General features: G+C 42.3%; 2 protein-coding genes across 2 annotated transcripts in view; one reads left to right on the top strand and one right to left on the bottom strand.

Annotated features, from left to right (window-relative positions):
* LOC129825677 (uncharacterized) overlaps positions 1–18,299 on the top strand; it is a 63,212-nt gene extending 44,913 nt beyond the window's left edge. Inside the window, exons 14-18 of the mRNA XM_055885865.1 lie at positions 1,449–1,541; positions 12,930–12,981; positions 13,162–13,311; positions 14,490–14,571; positions 17,680–18,299. Of these exons, the coding sequence (XP_055741840.1) occupies positions 1,449–1,541; positions 12,930–12,981; positions 13,162–13,311; positions 14,490–14,571; positions 17,680–17,727 (425 nt within the window). The 3' untranslated portion in view covers positions 17,728–18,299. The remainder of the gene's footprint in view (positions 1–1,448; positions 1,542–12,929; positions 12,982–13,161; positions 13,312–14,489; positions 14,572–17,679) is intronic.
* A 75-nt stretch (positions 18,300–18,374) lies between these two features.
* LOC129825506 (gremlin-1-like) lies at positions 18,375–20,277 on the bottom strand. The gene is made up of 2 exons (XM_055885659.1): positions 20,100–20,277; positions 18,375–19,883 (listed from the first exon to the last, which is right to left on the bottom strand). Exon 2 carries the CDS (start codon positions 19,880–19,882, stop codon positions 19,334–19,336), a length of 549 nt encoding a protein of 182 aa, XP_055741634.1. The 5' UTR covers position 19,883; positions 20,100–20,277; the 3' UTR covers positions 18,375–19,333.
* Between the last annotated feature and the right edge of the window lie 5 nt (positions 20,278–20,282).

Genomic DNA, 20,282 nt, shown 5'->3' with positions numbered 1-20,282 from the left:
CCTAACCTTAATCCTAACCCAACTCCCCTAAAACCTAACTACTAGCCTTTGTCCCCTAGGGGGAGAATTGTCCTTGTTTTCTGTCCTTTTGGGGATTTCAGGTTCTCACAAGTATAGGAAAACCAACAAACACGCTCGCACACACAAACACACACACACACAAAACAAAGGCTTGGTTCAACCCAGGCATGAGGGAGGTTCAAACAGCAGGACAAAAGGCTCCTGAGTTAGATGGAGAGATGGTGGCTGGGACTCTCAGTGATAAGACCTGGTCGTGTTGAGAGGTAGAGAGAAGGGCATCTGCGACACACATCTGGGGGGCACTGCTCGTAGTATACGTGTGTGTGTGTGTGTGTGTGTGTGTGTGTGTGTGTGTGTGTGTGTGTGTGTGTGTGTGTGTGTGTGTGTGTGTGTGTGTGTGTGTGTGTGTGTGTGTGTGGGTGTGTGGGTGTGTGGGTGTGTGTGTATGGGGGGGGGGGGGGGGGGGGCGTGCTTGTGTTTATAGGGCGGTCTGTTTGGGTTGATAAGATGTACCACCTCAGATTACATAGGGACAGTGGTGATCGCCCTCCACTCTGATCGCTGGCAACGGTACAGTACAGGCTCACAGAGACACGGAGACAGATCTGATGGGCAGGATTATAGCTGTATCTGAAAGGCGCCAGGGCACTTCCACAGAGACTCTGAATCAGAGACACTCCACCAAGCCTCTGGACACACGCACACACACACACACACACACACACACACACACACACACACACACACACACACACACACACACACACACACACACACACACACACACACACACACACACACACACACACACACACACACACACACACACATATATGCACATAGACTGAGAAGTGTCCAAACACACACACACATGTGCAAACTGTCTCACACACACACAGGAATAGAGAGAGAGTGAGGTGCATTGTCCTCAGCACTACGAAAGCTGGGGCTGGTTGGGTAATAGAATCATATGGGCACACTTAAAGACAGTAGAGAACGGTTGAAGGGGTAAAGAGAGGAGACGGAAGAGAGGAAAATCTTTTGTTCTGTGTTGGTCAAAGACAGTCCTTAGCTTAACTATAAACAGGGTTTCTGAATGGCCACTGTGGGGAAACCAGATTTGACTGGAAACCAGCTTTGTTGCTGCCTGTGTGAATGAATGGGGTCTGGTGAGAACAGAACACTGGCGCTGAGGTTTTAGCTGTGAGGAATCTGAAGTATCACTCACTACAGAGAGAGAGAGAGAGGTACACAGGCTGAGGGAGTCTCCCGAACACTAACACAGAGTAACATCATTCCACTCACCCACATGAATGAATATGAAAACGTGATGTCACACTTTTCAAGTTGGTGGGCCGTTTGGGATCGTCTGCTCATAATGTCGTCTCATTGAAAGAGAACCAGTGTTTTTCCCCCTGTTTTCCCAGTGTGTGAGGAAGGGGTTCAGAAGGTGTGTTCCAGCTCTTCAGGAGAACACCTCCAGCCATTTAAGGACAAAATGGAGTCGTTTCTTCTGATTGGTGAGTAGCCTAAAGCACTGGGAAATAATGAGGACTACTGTAGTCCCCAGTAGTTGTAGCATAGTAACACAGCAACAGTAGTTAGTAATATAGTAACACAACAACAGTAGTTAGTAATATAGTGACTGTAACAGCGATCCTCCTCCTCTTCAACCGAAAAGGAGGAGTAGTGAGGGAACCAAAATGCAGCGGAGTTTGAAGACATATTTATTAAAGAAAAAACACGAAAAAACACGAACTTGACTAAACTAACAAAAACAACAAACGGTGTAGACAGATCTGGACGACGGACTCACATAACACACGAGAACGCACAAACAGTGAAAATAGCCTACACATAAAATGACACTGAAACAAACAAACCGAAACAGTCCCGTATGGTGCGACAAACACTGACACAGGAGACAACCACCCACAACGAACACTGTGAGACAACCTACCTAAATATGACTCTTAATTAGAGGAACGCCAAACACCTGCCTCTAATTAAGAGCCATACCAGGCAACCCATAAACCAACATAGAAACAGAAAACATAGAATGCCCACCCAAACTCACGTCCTGACCAACTAACACATACAACAAACTAACAGAAATAGGTCAGGAACGTGACATAACCCCCCCCATAAGGTGCGAACTCCGGGCGCACCAGCACAAAGTCTAGGGGAGGGTCTGGGTGGGCATCTGACCACGGTGGTGGCTCAGGCTCCGGGCGAGGTCCCCACCCCACCATAGTCAATCCCAGCTTCCATTTCCCCCTATGAATGACCACCCTCATCTTACCCCCACTAAATCCTTTTGGTAACCTCGACACCAGGGACAGCACCGGGACAGAGGGATAGCTCAGGACAGAGGGATAGCTCAGGACAGAGGGATAGCTCAGGACAGAGAGGTAGCTCAGGATAGAGAGGTAGCTCAGGATAGAGAGGTAGCTCAGGATAGAGAGGTAGCTCAGGATAGAGGGGCAACTCCGGACTGAAAGGCAGCTCCGGACAGAGAGACAGCTCTGGACTGAGGGGCAGTTCTGAATAAATAGCCGCTCTGGGCTGAGGGACAGCTCATGACTGGCTGACGGCTCTGGACGCTCATGGCTGGCTGACGGCTCTGGACGCTCATGGCTGGCTGACGGCTCTGGACGCTCATGGCTCACTGACGGCTCTGGACGCTCATGGCTGGCTGACGGCTCTGGACGCTCATGGCTGGCTGACGGCTCTGGACGCTCATGGCTCACTGACGGCTCTGGCAGATCCTGTCTGGTTGGCGGCTCTGGCAGATCCTGTCTGGTTGGCGGCTCTGGCAGATCCTGACTGACGACTGGCTCTAGCGGCTCCTGACTGACTATCGGCTCTGACGGCTCGGGACAGACGGGCGGCTCTAATGGCTCGGGACAGACGGATGGCTCAGACGGCGCTGGGGAGACGGATGGCTCAGACGGCGCTGGGGAGACGGATGGCTCAGACGGCGCTGGAGAGACGGATGGCTCAGATGGCGCTGCGGAGACGGATGGCTCAGACTGCTCCTGTCTGGCGGAAGGCTCTGGCTGCTCCTGTCTGGCGGAAGGCTCTGTAGGCTCATGGCAGACGGGCAGCTTTGCAGGCTCATGGCAGACAGGCAGTTCATGCGCCGTTGGGCAGACGGCAGACTCTGGCCGGCTGAGACGCACTGTAGGCTTGGTGCGTAGTGCCGGAACTGGAGGCACCAGGCTAAAGGCACGCACTTTCAGGCTAGTGCGGGGAGCAGGAACAGGGCATACTGGACCCTGGGGACGCACATTAGGCCTAGTGCGTGGGGCCGGAACTGGTGGTACCGGACTGGGGACACGCATCTCAGGGCTAGTGCGGGGAGCAGGGACAGGGCACACTGACCTCTCGAAGCGCACTATATGCCTGGTGCGTGGTACCGGACTGAGGGCACGCACCTCAGGACGAGTGCGGGGAGAAACAACAGTGTGCACAGGACTTAGGAGACGCACATGTGGCTTAGTGCGCGGTGCCGGAACTGGTGGTACCGGACTGGGGACATGCATCTCAGGGCTAGTGCGGGGAGCAGCAACAGGACGCACAGGACTCTGGGGACACACAGGAGGCTTGGTGCGTGATTTAGGCACTGGTGGTAAAGGGCTGGAGACACGCACCATAGGGCTAGTGCGTGGAGGAGGCACTGGTTGTACTGGGCTGGGGACTGTCACAGGAGAGTTAGTACGTGGGGCTAATACAGGAGGTGCAGGACTAGGGAGGCGTACAGGAGGCCTGGTTCGTGGGACTGTCATTCCCAGACGGTTAGCACGCACATCAGGACGAGCATGGAGAGCTGACTCAGGTAACCTCACATCCCGCACACGCTCTGTCGGGTGGATCTTGTGCCTCACGCACCAACACAGCAGCTCCCTCATTTCACTCTCTTCCAACATCCCCAATAAATCCTTAACAGTCTCTGTATCATTCCCATTGCTCACCTCCAATATCAGCCCGACTGGCTCAGGTTCCCTCTTAGAGTCCTCACGGGTAGCACGGGAAGTTGACGCAGATCTCCCCTCTGGACTCGCCACACTCCCAAAGAGCAGCCAGATCCGTCAGCCAGCCATGAGCAGCCAGATCCGTCAGCCAGCCATGAGCAGCCAGATCCGTCAGCCAGCCATGAGCAGCCAGATCCGTCAGCCAGCCATGAGCAGCTATACCCGTCAGCCAGCCATGAGCAGCCAGATCCGTCAGCCAGCCATGAGCAGCCAGATCCGTCAGCCAGCCATGGGCCGTCCCTCAGTCCGGAGCTGCCGTCCCTCAGTCCGGAGCTGCAGTCCCTCAGTCCGGAGCTGCCGTTCATCAGTCCGGAGCTGCCCCTTATCCTGGTGCTGCCCTTTATCCTGGTGCTCTCCCTTATCCTGGTGCTGCCCCTTATCCTGGTACTGCCCCTTATCCTGGTACTGCCCCTTAGTCCGGAGCTGCCTCTTAGTCCGGAGCTGCCCCTTAGTCCGGAGCTGCCCCTTAGTCCGGAGCTGCCCCTTAGTCCGGAGCTGCCCCTTAGTCCGGAACTGCCCCTTAATTCAGTGGGGTTAATGTGGAGGGGGGCCATTTGGAGGAAGCTACGGAGGCGGTTAGTGCCTGTGGTGGGGTGGGGACCACGACCGGTGCCGGAGCCGCCACCGTGGAAGGAAGCCCACCCAGACCCACCCCTAGACTGTGTGCTGGTGCGCCCGGAGTTCGCACCTTAAGGGGGGGGGGTTATGTCACGCCCTGGCCTTAGTATTCTTTGTTTTCTTTATTATTTTTAGTTAGGTCAGGGTGTGACATGGGTAATGTTTGTGTTTTGTCGGTTTTGGGTGATTATATGGTAAAGGGGGTGTTGGGTGTAGTGTATGGGTTTGTGTTGAGTGTATGTGTCTAGCTGTGTCTATTTTGGTGTAGTTGTCTAGGAGAGTCTATGGTTGCCTGAATGGGTTCCCAATTAGAGACAGCTGATTTCTGTTGTCTCTGATTGGGAGCCATATTTAGGGTAGCCATAGGCTTTCGTTTGATGTGGGTAATTGTCTATGTTATACGTTTGTAGCCTGTATGTGCACTACGTTCATAGCTTCACGGTCGTTTATTGTTTTGGTTAGTTCGTAAGTGTTTTTGTTTCGTTTTGCCTTCGTCATCAATAAAAGAGATGGCTTATTTTCCAAATGCTGCGTTTTGGTCCGTCAATCCTCCACACGATCGTGACAGTGACACAACAACAGTAACACAACAACAGTAGTTAGTAATATAGTGACACAACAACAGTAACACAACAACAGTAGTTAGTAATATAGTAACACAACAACAGTAGTTAGTAATATAGTGACACAACAACAGTAGTTAGTAATATAGTGACACAACAACAGTAGTTAGTAATATAGTAACACAGCAACAGTAGTTAGTAATATAGTGACACAACAACAGTAGTTAGTAATATAGTGACACAACAACAGTAGTTAGTAATATAGTAACACAACAACAGTAGTTAGTAATATAGTGACACAACAACAGTAGTTAGTAATATAGTAACACAACAACAGTAGTTAGTAGTATAGTAACACAACAACAGTAGTTAGTAATATAGTGACACAACAACAGTAGTTAGTAATATAGTAACACAACAACAGTAGTTAGTAGTATAGTAACACAACAACAGTAGTCAGTAGTATAGTAACACAACAACAGTAGTTAGTAGTATAGTAACACAACAACAGTAGTTAGTAATATAGTAACACAACAACAGTAGTTAGTAATATAGTAACACAACAACAGTAGTTAGTAGTATAGTAACACAGCAACAGTAGTTAGTAATATAGTGACACAACAACAGTAGTTAGTAATATAGTGACACAACAACAGTGACACAACAACAGTAGTTAGTAATATAGTAACACAACAACAGTAGTTAGTAATATAGTAACACAACAACAGTAGTTAGTAATATAGTAACACAGCAACAGTAGTTAGTAATATAGTAACACAACAACAGTAGTTAGTAATATAGTAACACAACAACAGTGACACAACAACAGTAGTTAGTAATATAGTGACACAACAACAGTAGTTAGTAATATAGTAACACAACAACAGTAGTTAGTAATATAGTGACACAACAACAGTAGTTAGTAATATAGTAACACAACAACAGTAGTTAGTAATATAGTGACACAACAACAGTAGTTAGTAATATAGTAACACAACAACAGTGACACAACAACAGTAGTTAGTAATATAGTAACACAACAACAGTAACACAACAACAGTAGTTAGTAATATAGTAACACAACAACAGTAGTTAGTAATATAGTGACACAACAACAGTAGTTAGTAATATAGTGACACAGCAACAGTAACACAACAACAGTAGTTAGTAATATAGTGACACAACAACAGTAGTTAGTAATATAGTAACACAACAACAGTAACACAACAACAGTAGTTAGTAATATAGTAACACAACAACAGTAGTTAGTAATATAGTAACACAACAACAGTAGTTAGTAATATAGTGACACAACAACAGTAGTTAGTAATATAGTGACACAGCAACAGTAACACAACAACAGTAGTTAGTAATATAGTAACACAACAACAGTAGTTAGTAGTATAGTAACACAACAACAGTAACACAACAACAGTAGTTAGTAATATAGTGACACAACAACAGTAGTTAGTAGTATAGTAACACAACAACAGTAGTTAGTAGTATAGTAACACAACAACAGTAACACAACAACAGTAGTTAGTAATATAGTAACACAACAACAGTAGTTAGTAATATAGTAACACAACAACAGTAGTTAGTAATATAGTAACACAACAACAGTAGTTAGTAATATAGTAACACAACAACAGTGACACAACAACAGTAGTTAGTAATATAGTGACACAACAACAGTAACACAACAACAGTAGTTAGTAATATAGTAACACAACAACAGTAGTTAGTAGTATAGTAACACAACAACAGTAGTTAGTAATATAGTGACACAACAACAGTAGTTAGTAATATAGTAACACAACAACAGTAGTTAGTAATATAGTGACACAACAACAGTAGTTAGTAATATAGTGACACAACAACAGTAGTTAGTAGTATAGTGACACAACAACAGTAGTTAGTAATATAGTAACACAACAACAGTAGTTAGTAATATAGTGACACAACAACAGTAGTTAGTAATATAGTGACACAACAACAGTAACACAACAACAGTAGTTAGTAATATAGTAACACAACAACAGTAGTTAGTAATATAGTAACACAACAACAGTAGTTAGTAATATAGTAACACAACAACAGTGACACAACAACAGTAGTTAGTAATATAGTAACACAACAACAGTAGTTAGTAGTATAGTAACACAACAACAGTAGTTAGTAATATAGTAACACAACAACAGTAGTTAGTAATATAGTGACACAGCAACAGTAGTTAGTAATATAGTAACACAACAACAGTAGTTAGTAGTATAGTGACACAACAACAGTAGTTAGTAATATAGTGACACAACAACAGTAGTTAGTAATATAGTAACACAACAACAGTAGTTAGTAATATAGTAACACAACAACAGTAGTTAGTAATATAGTAACACAACAACAGTAGTTAGTAATATAGTGACACAGCAACAGTAACATAACAACAGTAGTTAGTAATATAGTAACACAACAACAGTAGTTAGTAATATAGTGACACAGCAACAGTAGTTAGTAATATAGTGAAACAACAACAGTAGTTAGTAATATAGTAACACAACAACAGTAGTTAGTAATATAGTAACACAACAACAGTAGTTAGTAATATAGTAACACAACAACAGTAGTTAGTAATATAGTGACACAACAACAGTAGTTAGTAATATAGTGACACAGCAACAGTAACATAACAACAGTAGTTAGTAATATAGTAACACAACAACAGTAACACAACAACAGTAGTTAGTAATATAGTGACACAACAACAGTAACACAACAACAGTAGTTAGTAATATAGTAACACAACAACAGTGACACAACAACAGTAGTTAGTAATATAGTGACACAACAACAGTAGTTAGTAGTATAGTAACACAACAACAGTAACACAACAACAGTAGTTAGTAATATAGTGACACACCAACAGTAGTTAGTAGTATAGTAACACAACAACAGTAGTTAGTAATATAGTAACACAACAACAGTAGTTAGTAATATAGTGACACAACAACAGTAGTTAGTAGTATAGTAACACAACAACAGTAACACAACAACAGTAGTTAGTAATATAGTAACACAACAACAGTAGTTAGTAATATAGTGACACAACAACAGTAGTTAGTAGTATAGTAACACAACAACAGTAACACAACAACAGTAGTTAGTAGTATAGTAACACAACAACAGTAGTTAGTAATATAGTAACACAACAACAGTAGTTAGTAATATAGTGACACAGCAACAGTAGTTAGTAATATAGTAACACAACAACAGTAGTTAGTAATATAGTAACACAACAACAGTAGTTAGTAATATAGTAACACAACAACAGTAGTTAGTAATATAGTGACACAACAACAGTAGTTAGTAATATAGTAACACAGCAACAGTAACACAACAACAGTAGTTAGTAATATAGTAACACAACAACAGTAGTTAGTAATATAGTAACACAACAACAGTAGTTAGTAATATAGTGACACAACAACAGTAGTTAGTAATATAGTGACACAACAACAGTAACACAACAACAGTAGTTAGTAATATAGTAACACAACAACAGTAGTTAGTAATATAGTAACACAACAACAGTAGTTAGTAATATAGTGACACCACCAACCAATTTTCCACAATAGTTTGATCAGTCATCTTCTTATGTACTTAAACTTCCATTGGTGTTTTTTCTAAACAGTATCTCTTGATGTACAAGGTGCTACTAAAAAGCCAACATCTCAACAAGGGGTTGGAACTGAAATGATATTCCAGTCCTATTGAACAGATCCATTATTGTTTTCCTTCTCTTCCGCTGTTCCGACCAGCAAAATAAAGTTCTGAACCGGTTCAAACACCAACTAATCGTAAGGGTTTCTATCGTTCCTTTCTGTTCTTTTTTAAACCTCTGAAATATAACATTAAATCACTTCACCAATCAGTGTGGATAGAGCAGCTTGCTGTGGACCGGGCAAGCGATTTTAATCTGTATAGGAAAGTTGTTTAAAGCAAATTGTATTTTGTCATAACAGCACGGTTTAATCATAATGAAAGACAAACACACACTGTGCTGCCAGTCACAGTGTAGGCAGTGAGATGCAACTGAAATGTTGATCGAGAGAGTGGGAAAGGATGGAGGAAGCTTGTCTTGAAGCTCTCGACGTCTTGTTGTGACATGCGTCATCTGAATTGGGCCCACTGAATTATACCCACAGAGTACCGGCTTCTATGGAGGAACTTTAAATGTCTTTCAACTTCTGGAGTTGGTTTAGTGTTGGACCAGAGCTAACAAGGTTGTGTGTGCAGAGCAGCAAGAGAATAATAAAGAAAACTTCTTCCCTTTTTGCAGTTAATAAAATGTAATAATTATAGTGTCCTTAACTAGCATTGAAAAAGTAAATCCATTCTTCTCTAATTAAACATCGCTCCCTAATTTCGGAATTACACTTGTAACGTCATCAGTAGATTACAGTAACCTATGTAACGTCATCAGTAGAATACAGTAACCTATGTAACGTCATCAGTAGATAACAGTAACCTATGTAACGTCATCAGTAGAATACAGTAACCTATGTAACTTCATCAGTAGGCTACAATAACCTATGTAACGTCAACAGTAGAATACAGTAACCTATGTAACGTCATCAGTAGAATACAGTAACTTATGCTTCACAGGGGGAGGGGCTACAGTAGCCTATGCTTCACAGGGGGAGGGGCTACAGTAGCCTATGCTTCAGAGGGGGAGGGGCTACATTAGCCTATGCTTCAGAGGGGAGGAGCTACAGTAGCCTATGCTTCAGAGGGGGAGGGGCTACAGTAACCTATGCTTCGGAGGGGAGGAGCTACAGTAGCCTATTCTTCGGAGGGGGAGGGGCTACAGTAACCTATGCTTCAGAGGGGAGGAGCTACAGTAGCCTATTCTTCGGAGGGGGAGGGGCTACAGTAACCTATGCTTCAGAGGGGAGGAGCTACAGTAGCCTATGCTTCAGAGGGGGAGGGGCTACAGTAGCCTGTGCTTCAGAAGGGAGGGGCTACAGTAACCTATGCTTCAGAGGGGAGGGGCTACAGTAGCCTGTGCTTCAGAAGGGAGGGGCTACAGTAACCTATGCTTCAGAGGGGAGGGGCAGGTAGCCTACACACCCGCTGGCAAAGACCTCCAGCAGGCAGGCAGATGCTGGAATAAGTTTGAGTCAGAGTGAGTGCTTTGTATTGGCACTTTTTTTGGGAACTGAAAAAAATGCCCGGAACATAAAATAACATTATTAACTGGTTCCCATGCTTATAGAATAACATTATTAACTGGTTCCCATGCTTATAGAATAACATTATTAACTGGTTCCCATGCTTATAGAATAACATTATTAACTGGTTCCCATGCTTATAGAATAACATTATTAACTGGTTCCCATGCTTATAGAATAACATTATTAACTGGTTCCCATGCTTATAGAATAACATTATTAACTGGTTCCCATGCTTATAAAATAACATTATTAACTGGTTCCCATGCTTATAGAATAACATTATTAACTGGTTCCCATGCTTATAGAATAACATTATTAACTGGTTCCATGCTTATAGAATAACATTATTAACTGGTGCTTATAGAATAACATTATTAACTGGTTCCCATGCTTATAGAATAACATTATTAACTGGTTCCCATGCTTATAGAATAACATTATTAACTGGTTCCATGCTTATAGAATAACATTATTAACTGGTTCCCATGCTTATAGAATAACATTATTAACTGGTTCCATGCTTATAGAATAACATTATTAACTGGTTCCATGCTTATAGAATAACATTATTAACTGGTGCTTATAGAATAACATTATTAACTGGTTCCCATGCTTATAGAATAACATTATTAACTGGTTCCATGCTTATAGAATAACATTATTAACTGGTTCCCATGCTTATAGAATAACATTATTAACTGGTTCCATGCTTATAGAATAACATTATTAACTGGTGCTTATAGAATAACATTATTAACTGGTTCCCATGCTTATAAAATAACATTATTAACTGGTTCCATGCTTATAGAATAACATTATTAACTGGTTCCCATGCTTATAGAATAACATTATTAACTGGTTCCCATGCTTATAGAATAACATTATTAACTGGTGCTTATAAAATAACATTATTAACTGGTTCCCATGCTTATAGAATAACATTATTAACTGGTTCCCATGCTTATAGAATAACATTATTAACTGGTTCCCATGCTTATAGAATAACATTATTAACTGGTTCCATGCTTATAGAATAACATTAATAACTGGTTCCATGCTTATAGAATAACATTATTAACTGGTTCCCATGCTTATAGAATAACATTATTAACTGGTGCTTATAGAATAACATTATTAACTGGTTCCCATGCTTATAGAATAACATTATTAACTGGTTCCATGCTTATAGAATAACATTATTAACTGGTTCCCATGCTTATAGAATAACATTATTAACTGGTTCCCATGCTTATAAAATAACATTATTAACTGGTTCCCATGCTTATAGAATAACATTATTAACTGGTTCCCATGCTTATAGAATAACATTATTAACTGGTTCCATGCTTATAGAATAACATTAATAACTGGTTCCATGCTTATAGAATAACATTATTAACTGGTTCCCATGCTTATAGAATAACATTATTAACTGGTTCCCATGCTTATAGAATAACATTAATAACTGGTTCCATGCTTATAGAATAACATTATTAACTGGTTCCCATGCTTATAGAATAACATTATTAACTGGTTCCCATGCTTATAGAATAACATTATTAACTGGTTCCCATGCTTATAGAATAACATTATTAACTGGTTCCATGCTTATAGAATAACATTATTAACTGGTTCCCATGCTTATAGAATAACATTATTAACTGGTTCCCATGCTTATAAAATAACGCTTCTGTTCCGGAACAGTATAAATCTCTTTAGTTTTCAGTTTGGGTTCTGTTCCTTAAATCATTTTGTTCTTTTTAGGTTTTGTTTCTGTTCCCTGAACCGGTTCCAACCTTTGATCTCAACATGCCTCCCAGTGTTCACTATGAGTATATATATTTTCCTTACCCATCTATTCCTCTCTCTCTCTCTGTATCGCTCCCTCCCTCTCTCGCTCTCTCTCTCGTTCTCCATCCTTCTCTAATTCTCCATCCCTCCCCTCTCCCTCCTCACATTGCTCTTGACGTAATTATTCAATTGTCTCTATCTCTCAGATAAGGACGCGTACATCCTGTTGCCATGGCGAATATCTCTTCCGTCTTTTTTAAGGGCTAGATAAGGGTCTGGGGGGGAGATAGACAGCTTACGGTGGGGTTCAGAGGCTAGACACACAGATAGGGATCAGGCAGATTTGGCATTGAGTACTGGGACTCTGGAGAGAGACAGACAGGAGGAACGTTTGGTGGGAGAAACTGTACAGACAGAGAGTGTGTGTGTGTGTGTGATCAAGACATAACCATATTGGAAAATGGCACCAAGAAGCGGCCCCTTTGTGGGATAACATTTGTGTTTCTAAAAATAAAATGGTTGTATGACTCCATTTGACAAAAGCATTGCACAGCACAAGAGGTTGTCAGTGCTTGTCTTTGCACGCTGGTATATGTACTGTACAATACACTTTGAGGAAAGAAGAATATGTTAATTTAAATGTTATACAATTGTGTGTATTTAATTTGCAGCGAATAATGAACAAGACGAAGTGCATGCCCAGTTGATGTTTGCACAAAAAAGGTTTGAAAACACACATTTCTCTCTTTCTACTTCCCTTCTTTGTAGTATGTTTAACATTGTAGGTTTCATTGAAGAGTTCCACAAGGTGATACTGCTCTCTACAGTAATTAAATTATTTTATACAAGAGATTCACTGGACCTGAAGTTCTAACACTATCTTCCCTTATCTCCGTTCCTCAGCTTCCACGAGCTGGTGACGTTCTTAGGGCTGAAGCCCAAGACAGGAGAGACCGAAGTGGCGACAGGTCACTTCTTTATGCTGTGGTTTGAGTTCTGTACCGACTTCAAGACCAGGTGGAAGAGAGAGAACAAGAATATATCCAAAGAGAGGTGTGTGGGCAGAGAGAGAGAGACAGACATAGACAGAGACAGAGAGGGGCGAGAGAGACAGAGAGAGAGACAGAGACAGAGAGACAGAGACAGAGAGACAGAGAGACAGAGAGACAGAGAGACAGAGAGACAGAGAGACAGAGAGACAGAGAGACAGAGAGACAGAGAGACAGAGAGACAGAGACACAGAGAGACAGAGAGACAGAGAGAGAGAGAGAGAGAGAGAGAGAGAGAGAGAGAGAGAGAGAGAGAGAGAGAGAGAGAGAGAGAGAGAGAGAGAGACAATGAGAGGGGGGTGTGAGAGAGATTGGGGAGAGAGGAGAGGGGGAGAGCGAGACAGGGGGAGAGGGGGGGTGAGAGAGAGGGGTGAGAGAGGGAGGGAGAGGGGTGAGAGAGAGAGAGACCTAATGCCTAGGCTTTTTCTTAGAGGGCTAACTCAGTCTTGTGGCATGCAGAACACCCTGGGTTTGAACCTTTGTCAGTTACGCCTACAACCTCAATGAATTACTGTTCACCTGTATGTCCTAGACTAGAAAAGTTCAATTCCCGCAGGAAACACTTACACCTACTAAAAATGTGTTAATTCACTGTAAGTCACTTTGGATAAAAACATGTGCTTAGTGGCATACCATATACATTATTTTGACTTGGATATATATTATTTTGACTTGGATATATATTATTTTGACTTGGATATATATTATTTTGACTTGGATATATATTATTTTGACTTGGATATATATTATTTTGCTTATAAAACTCTATCTGCCTGAGAAGTGACTAAATCAGGAAGATAACTCTAAGATATGTGACATCCCACATCTGGGATCAGCTACATGTACCCTGCCAGTCCACCGACTGACTGAGTTAAGAAACACTGTTCTCATATCTATCTAGACTGTCTGTCTTTTTGAACAATGTGACCCTGTATTATCTAGTACGTAGTCTGTATGTCTTAACACAGCATAATCTCCTGTATGACTAGGTCTGAGACTGATGTGAGCTTTGTCTTTTGGGGCCGTATGCATCAAGTGTCTCAGAGTAGGAGTGCAGGTCTGGGATCAGGTCCCCCCTGTCCATGTAATGTTATTCACTATGATCTTAGAGGATCCTAGATCAGCTTTCTCACCATGAGACTGATGTGAACCTCATTTCCCATTCTTCCCTCCTTCTCCCAGGCTGAAAGAGGCCCAGCTGTCGGTGAAGAAGATCACAGCAGACAAGAAGGTGGAGACTAGGAAAATCAACCCTAACAGTCTGGTGAGCACAACTTAAACTTAATATAGACATACAGTATAAATCCAAAGTACCCCTATCCACTATCAATCACATCTGATCAACCCTAACAGTCTGGTGAGAACATAGAGGCATTTAACACTGAGAGATATATAGATATATACAGTAGCAGTGAACAGTTTGGACACACCTACTCATTCAAGGGTTTTTCTTTATTTTTACTATTTTCTACATTGTAGAATAACAGTGAAGACATCAAAACTATGAAAGAACACATATGGAATCATGTAGTAACCAAAAAAGTGTTAAACAAATGAAAGTATATTTTCTATGATCAATTCTTCAAATCTGCATTGAGGACAGCTTTCCACACTCTTGGCATTCTCTCAACCAGCTTCACCTGGAAGTGTGCCTTGAATTCTAAAGAAATCACAGACAGTGTCACCAGCAAAGCACCCCCACACCATCACACCTCCTCCTCCATGCTTTACGGTGGGAAACACACATGCGGAGATCATCCGTTCACCTACTCTGCGTCACACAAAGACACAGCAGTTGGAAACAAAAATCTCAAATTTGGACTCATCACACCAAAGGACAGATTTCCACCGGTCTAATGTCCATTGCTCGTGTTTCTTGGCCCAAGCAAATCTCTCCACTTACTGGTGTCCTTTAGTAGTTATTTATTTGCAGCAATTAGACTAGGAATGCCTGATTCACACAGTCTCCTCTGAACAGTTGATGTTGAGATCTGTCTGTTACTTGAACTCTGTGGAGCATTTATTTGGGCTGGAATTTCTGAGGCTGGTAACTCCAATGAACTTATCCTCTGCAACAGAGTTAACTCTGGGTCTTCCTTTCCTGTGGCGGTCCACATGAGAGCCAGTTTCATCATAGTGCTTGATGGTTTTTGCGACTGCACTTGAGGAAACTTTCAAAGTTCTTGAAATTTTCTGGATTGACTGACCTTCATGTGTTAAAGTAATGATGGACTGTCGTTTCTCTTTGCTTATTTGAGCTGTTCTTGCCATAATATGTACTTGGTCTTTTACCAAATTTTGTTTTACGTTACAGCCTTATTCTAAAATATATATATATATCTTTTATATACAAAGCAATCTACACACAATACCCCACAATAGCAAAGCGAGAACAGGTTTTTAGACATTTTTGCAAATTTATTAAAAATAAAAAAACTGAAATACCTTTATTCAGACCCGTTGCTATGAGACTCGAAATTGAGCTCAGGTGCATCCTGTTTCCATTGATCATCCTTGAGATGTTTCTTCAACTTGATTAGAGTCCACCTGTGGTAAATTCAATTGATTGGACATGATCTGTCTATATAAGGTCCCACAGTTGACAGTGCATGTCAGAGCAGAAAACAAGCCATGCGGTCAAAGGAATTGTCCGTAGAGCTCCGAGACAGGATTGCGTTGAGGCACAGATCTGGGGAAGGTTACCCTAACATGTCTGCAGCATTGAAGGTCCCCAAGAACACAGTGGCCTCCATCATTTTTAAATGGAAGAATTTATGAACAACCAAGACTCTTCCTAGAGCTGGCCGCCCAGCCAAACTGAGTAATCGGGGGAGAAGGGCCTTGGTCAGGGAGGTGACCAAGAACCCGATGGTCACTCTGACAGAGCTTTAGAGTTCCTCTGTGGAGATGGGAGAACCTTCCAGAAGGACAAGCATCTCTGCAGCACTCCACCAATCAGGCCTTTATGGTAGAGTGGCCAGACAGAGGTCACTCCTCAGTGAAAGGCACATGACAGCCTGCTTGGAGTTGCCAAAAGGCTCCTAAAGACTCTCAGACCATGAGAAAATTTGGCCTGAATGCCAAGCGTCACGTCTGGAGGAAACCTGGCACCAGCAGTACGGCAAAGCATGGTGGTGGCAGCATCATGCTGTGGGGATGTTTTTCAGCAGCAGGGACTGGGAGACTAGTCAGGATCGAGGCAAAGTACAGAGAGATCCTTGATGAAAACCTGCTCCAGGGTGCTAAGCACCTCAGACTGGATTGAAGGTTTACCTTCCAACAGGTGTGCCAAGTTTATAGTGTAAATGTGATATTTCAGTTTTTGATTTTAATAAATTAGTAAACATTTCTAAAAACCTGTTTTTTGTTTTGTTATTAATTGGTATTGTGTCTAGATTGAGGGGTAAAATAAGGCTGTAACAAAATGTTTGAAAAAGTCGATGGGTCTGAACACTTTCTGAAGGCACTGTAGAGAGAGGGGGGAGAGAGAGACAAATAGACAAAGCGAGGGGGTGAGAGAGAGAGAGAGAGAGGGGGGGAGAGAGAGGGGTGAGAGAGAGAGGGGTGGGTGAGAGAAATGTTGAGGAGAGGGGGCGAGAGTGAGAGGGAGGGAGAGAGGGGGGTGGGAGGGGTGAGAGGAGGGGGAGAGAGAGGGGCGAGAGTGAGAGGGGGTGAGAGAGGGAGAGGGGTGAGAGGAGGGGGAGAGAGAGAGGAGTGGGTGGGCGAGAGACCTAATGCCTAGGCTTTTTCTTAGAGGGCTAACTCAGTCTTGTGGCATGCAGAACACCCTGGGTTTGAACCTTTGTCAGTTACGCCTACAACCTCAATGAATTACTGTTCACCTGTATGTCCTAGACTAGAAAAGTTCAATTCCCGCAGGGATCACTTACACCTACTAAAAATGTGTTAAGTCACTGTAAGTCACTTTGGATAAAAACATGTGCTTAGGGGAATAGATGGGTAAGGAAAATATAGAGAGATATATACAGTACAGTTATTGGTGTGATCCTATGGGTCAAAGCAACAGTACCACTGCTCTACACAATATGATAGGATCAAACAGGCTAACCATCATCCATCTTCTAGGTTTGGATTCAGGCTCAACAAAACAGTGTTAACAGGAATAATATATTTTTTGACCTATCTCAGAACCTGGTTTTGATTGAATTATTGAACTACTGTTCCAATCATAATAATTATTCCACTGGGCCTCAAACTCTGACAGGCTCATGCCCTATGGGCCGTTCTTGCTCGGTCAAGGCTTATTTACTTCCTTACTTGGCTTCTAAAGCCAGTATAGTGTGGTATGTGGACACTGTTTGCATACTGTCCCTAACGGGAAAAAACAAACCCCTTTCCTCTGCCCTGACAGAAAGACAGGCTACGCCAGAAGGAAGCTAACATGGTGGCCACAAGCTGAGAGACAGAACAGGACAGAGAAGATATTCATGAGAAAATGTACGAGTTGATTTGTGAGGTAAGTGGGGACTTCTCCCACCCCTTTAGCCACCCACACAGGGTGATCAGGATCATACCAGTCTCTGTTCCTGCCCACCCTCTTACAGACACAGCCTGGAACCCTGCCCTCTGAACCTTCCCCTGTTGGAGACTAGAGGAAACCCCTCATACTATGGTTCACAGGTCACAAAGTTGCAGATGGATTCACTGACCAACAGGAAACTGGCAACAAGAGGGATGACTATTTTCTTGTTAATTTATGGGAGTAGTGTATATTCATATGAAAGGTGGTGGATTCTCCACCTCATCCTAAGGACGTTCATGTTTAAAAATAATACATGTTTTTCAGTCCAACAACTGATTAATATCTGGTTAAATGAAGCAAGACAGTGTGTCTAGATTTGTGTGGGAAACTTTTTCTCGTGTAGATTTGTTAATGTTTGTTTTCTGATATTCAATATCAGAAGTCTTGTTTCTGTGTTTTATAAGAAATGTATCATGTTTTTCACCTTATATTTCCACTGTCAATCATTACATCAATATAGATAAATCAGCTATGTATCTTGCCATCGGTCTCTGTTATTACAACTTGCCAGCAACCCAAAACAGTTAACAAGGTGTACAAATACGAGTTTATTCACCAACCACTTTATATACTGTACATATATAATACAATAGCATGAACGTGAAGTGACGTCTAACTGTGCAGGTTTAAAATGAATTGCCAACATTCGTTGACAACAAACTTCTTAAGAGTTCCTGAAGTGAGTGTGTCCACTGAGAATGACACTTAGTGACATTTCGAAGAAATGTTGCATTTTGAGTCAAAACAAACTTTTGTTCAAACATTATTTTTAGTTCTTTGTACAAATCAACACAGAACTAATAAAAGAAATCAGTTGAACACTATTAAATCTGTAAATCATGTCATGTGATTATGAACTCAAATGTATTGATGTGAAAGTTTAATTGTATTTATGTGAACTATTTATAATTGTAAAATGTGAAAAACTTCAATAAAGATTATTTTTAAAAAGGAAAAAGGAAACAATATTTATTCTCTCCACTTTGGCTCATAACAGTTAACAAGTCCATGTCAAATTGAACACACTGTGTGGATTTTTCTCCTTATTTAAATGCCATACATGCGCTAACATTCTGGTCTCCACAGTGATACTGTTATTTGTATTATGCGCAAGCCAGAAATATTCAAAAAGAATTAAGCACGAAGCTATAAGCCATTTACAATGTGCTAAACCTGTCAATAATGCCAAACCAGTCGTTATAGTCCCATACATTACACTGGGGGTCTGTTGGAGTTGGCATAGCTGCCCGTTTAGGGGTTTTGGCATGGTTGTGAAGAGTTCCATCCCTTGTTTTCGTTGTGTTTTGATCTCCTCTTTTAGGATTAAGATTGGACATTTTCTCCCTCATGCATATTCGGTTTTTGCAATGGAAGCACGTTTGATTTAACGCATTTGGTCGCTCGCTCTATTCCTTTTAGATATTCCAGTGGAAAGCAAACCAACACAGACTATACGAAATGTGTCCATTCCATCTGGCTTTAACTAATCCAGGTCTATGGAAGCGCAGTGGCACGTCTTTACGCGCTGGACGCGTTTCTTCTGGGTGCTGGGTGACTGGCCTGGACAGATGAGGGTGTAGGTGACGGTAGTGAATGTTTTCGGTTTACAGGTGGAACACGATTGGAAAGCCCCGTCATCTTGGTAGATGTGTCGGGGGATGTAGAAGGAGTTACACTGCCCGTAACAGAAACGATTGATTATAGTGCGGCTGACGCATCCTTCCTCGTGGATCGCTTGCTTCAGCGGCTGCGTTTTGCACCAGTCCAGTTTCAGGTACCGGCGCTCCGTGACGTGTAGGGCTTCTTGGCTGGATTCTAGAACCTCGTCAGTGGCCGTTACTGGCCCCATTTGGCGGGAGACAAATCCGTTCTGTGGTGGCTGCTGCGGTGAGCGCTCCGACTTGTTGGGGCTGGAGTTGTATTTGTATGGGTGCGGAGAGGCGCCCTGGAAGCCACCTCCCGCTGCGCTCCTCAGCGGACAGAAGAATAGTCCCAACACCATGGCCGAGGCAAATACTGTTGATGTCTTCATCCTTAGATTTAGAATGTTAAAATATATAAGGTTTATATTTAGAGCCGTCGTGGAAATCAAGAGAGAACAAATTACGCATAACCTTTACGCAAGGTTTACGCAAACCAAATACTACATTTCCACATGGCTATACAATGTAGTTACCAGATGAATAGGGTAATTTCAACATAGCGAGTATTTGGTAGAGCAAGAATGATAAATAGCTAGATTTACTCACCTGTGTCCTACACAAACTCCACACAACAGAAACACTCCTGGTTTAGATTGAAGTGTTTTGAATAAACTGCTAGATTCCCTGCGGAAGTAAGATATTGGTTAAGTAGAAGTATTTCTGTATGACGTCTTCTTGGAAGAGGCCAAACAAACTGCTGTCCAGCTGTACTGTCTTAGATTTAAGTAC

The sequence above is a fragment of the Salvelinus fontinalis genome, chromosome 27, assembly GCF_029448725.1.
Source record: "Salvelinus fontinalis isolate EN_2023a chromosome 27, ASM2944872v1, whole genome shotgun sequence".
Taxonomy (NCBI): Eukaryota; Metazoa; Chordata; class Actinopteri; order Salmoniformes; family Salmonidae; genus Salvelinus; species Salvelinus fontinalis.
Note: the sequence above shows the minus strand (reverse complement) of the source record. Positions and strands in the feature narration are given on the sequence as shown.

Coding starts and splice junctions, on each gene's coding strand:
- LOC129825506 (XM_055885659.1), bottom strand. CDS start 19,882: ATGAAGACATCAACAGTATTTGCCTCGGCCATGGTGTTGGGACTATTC.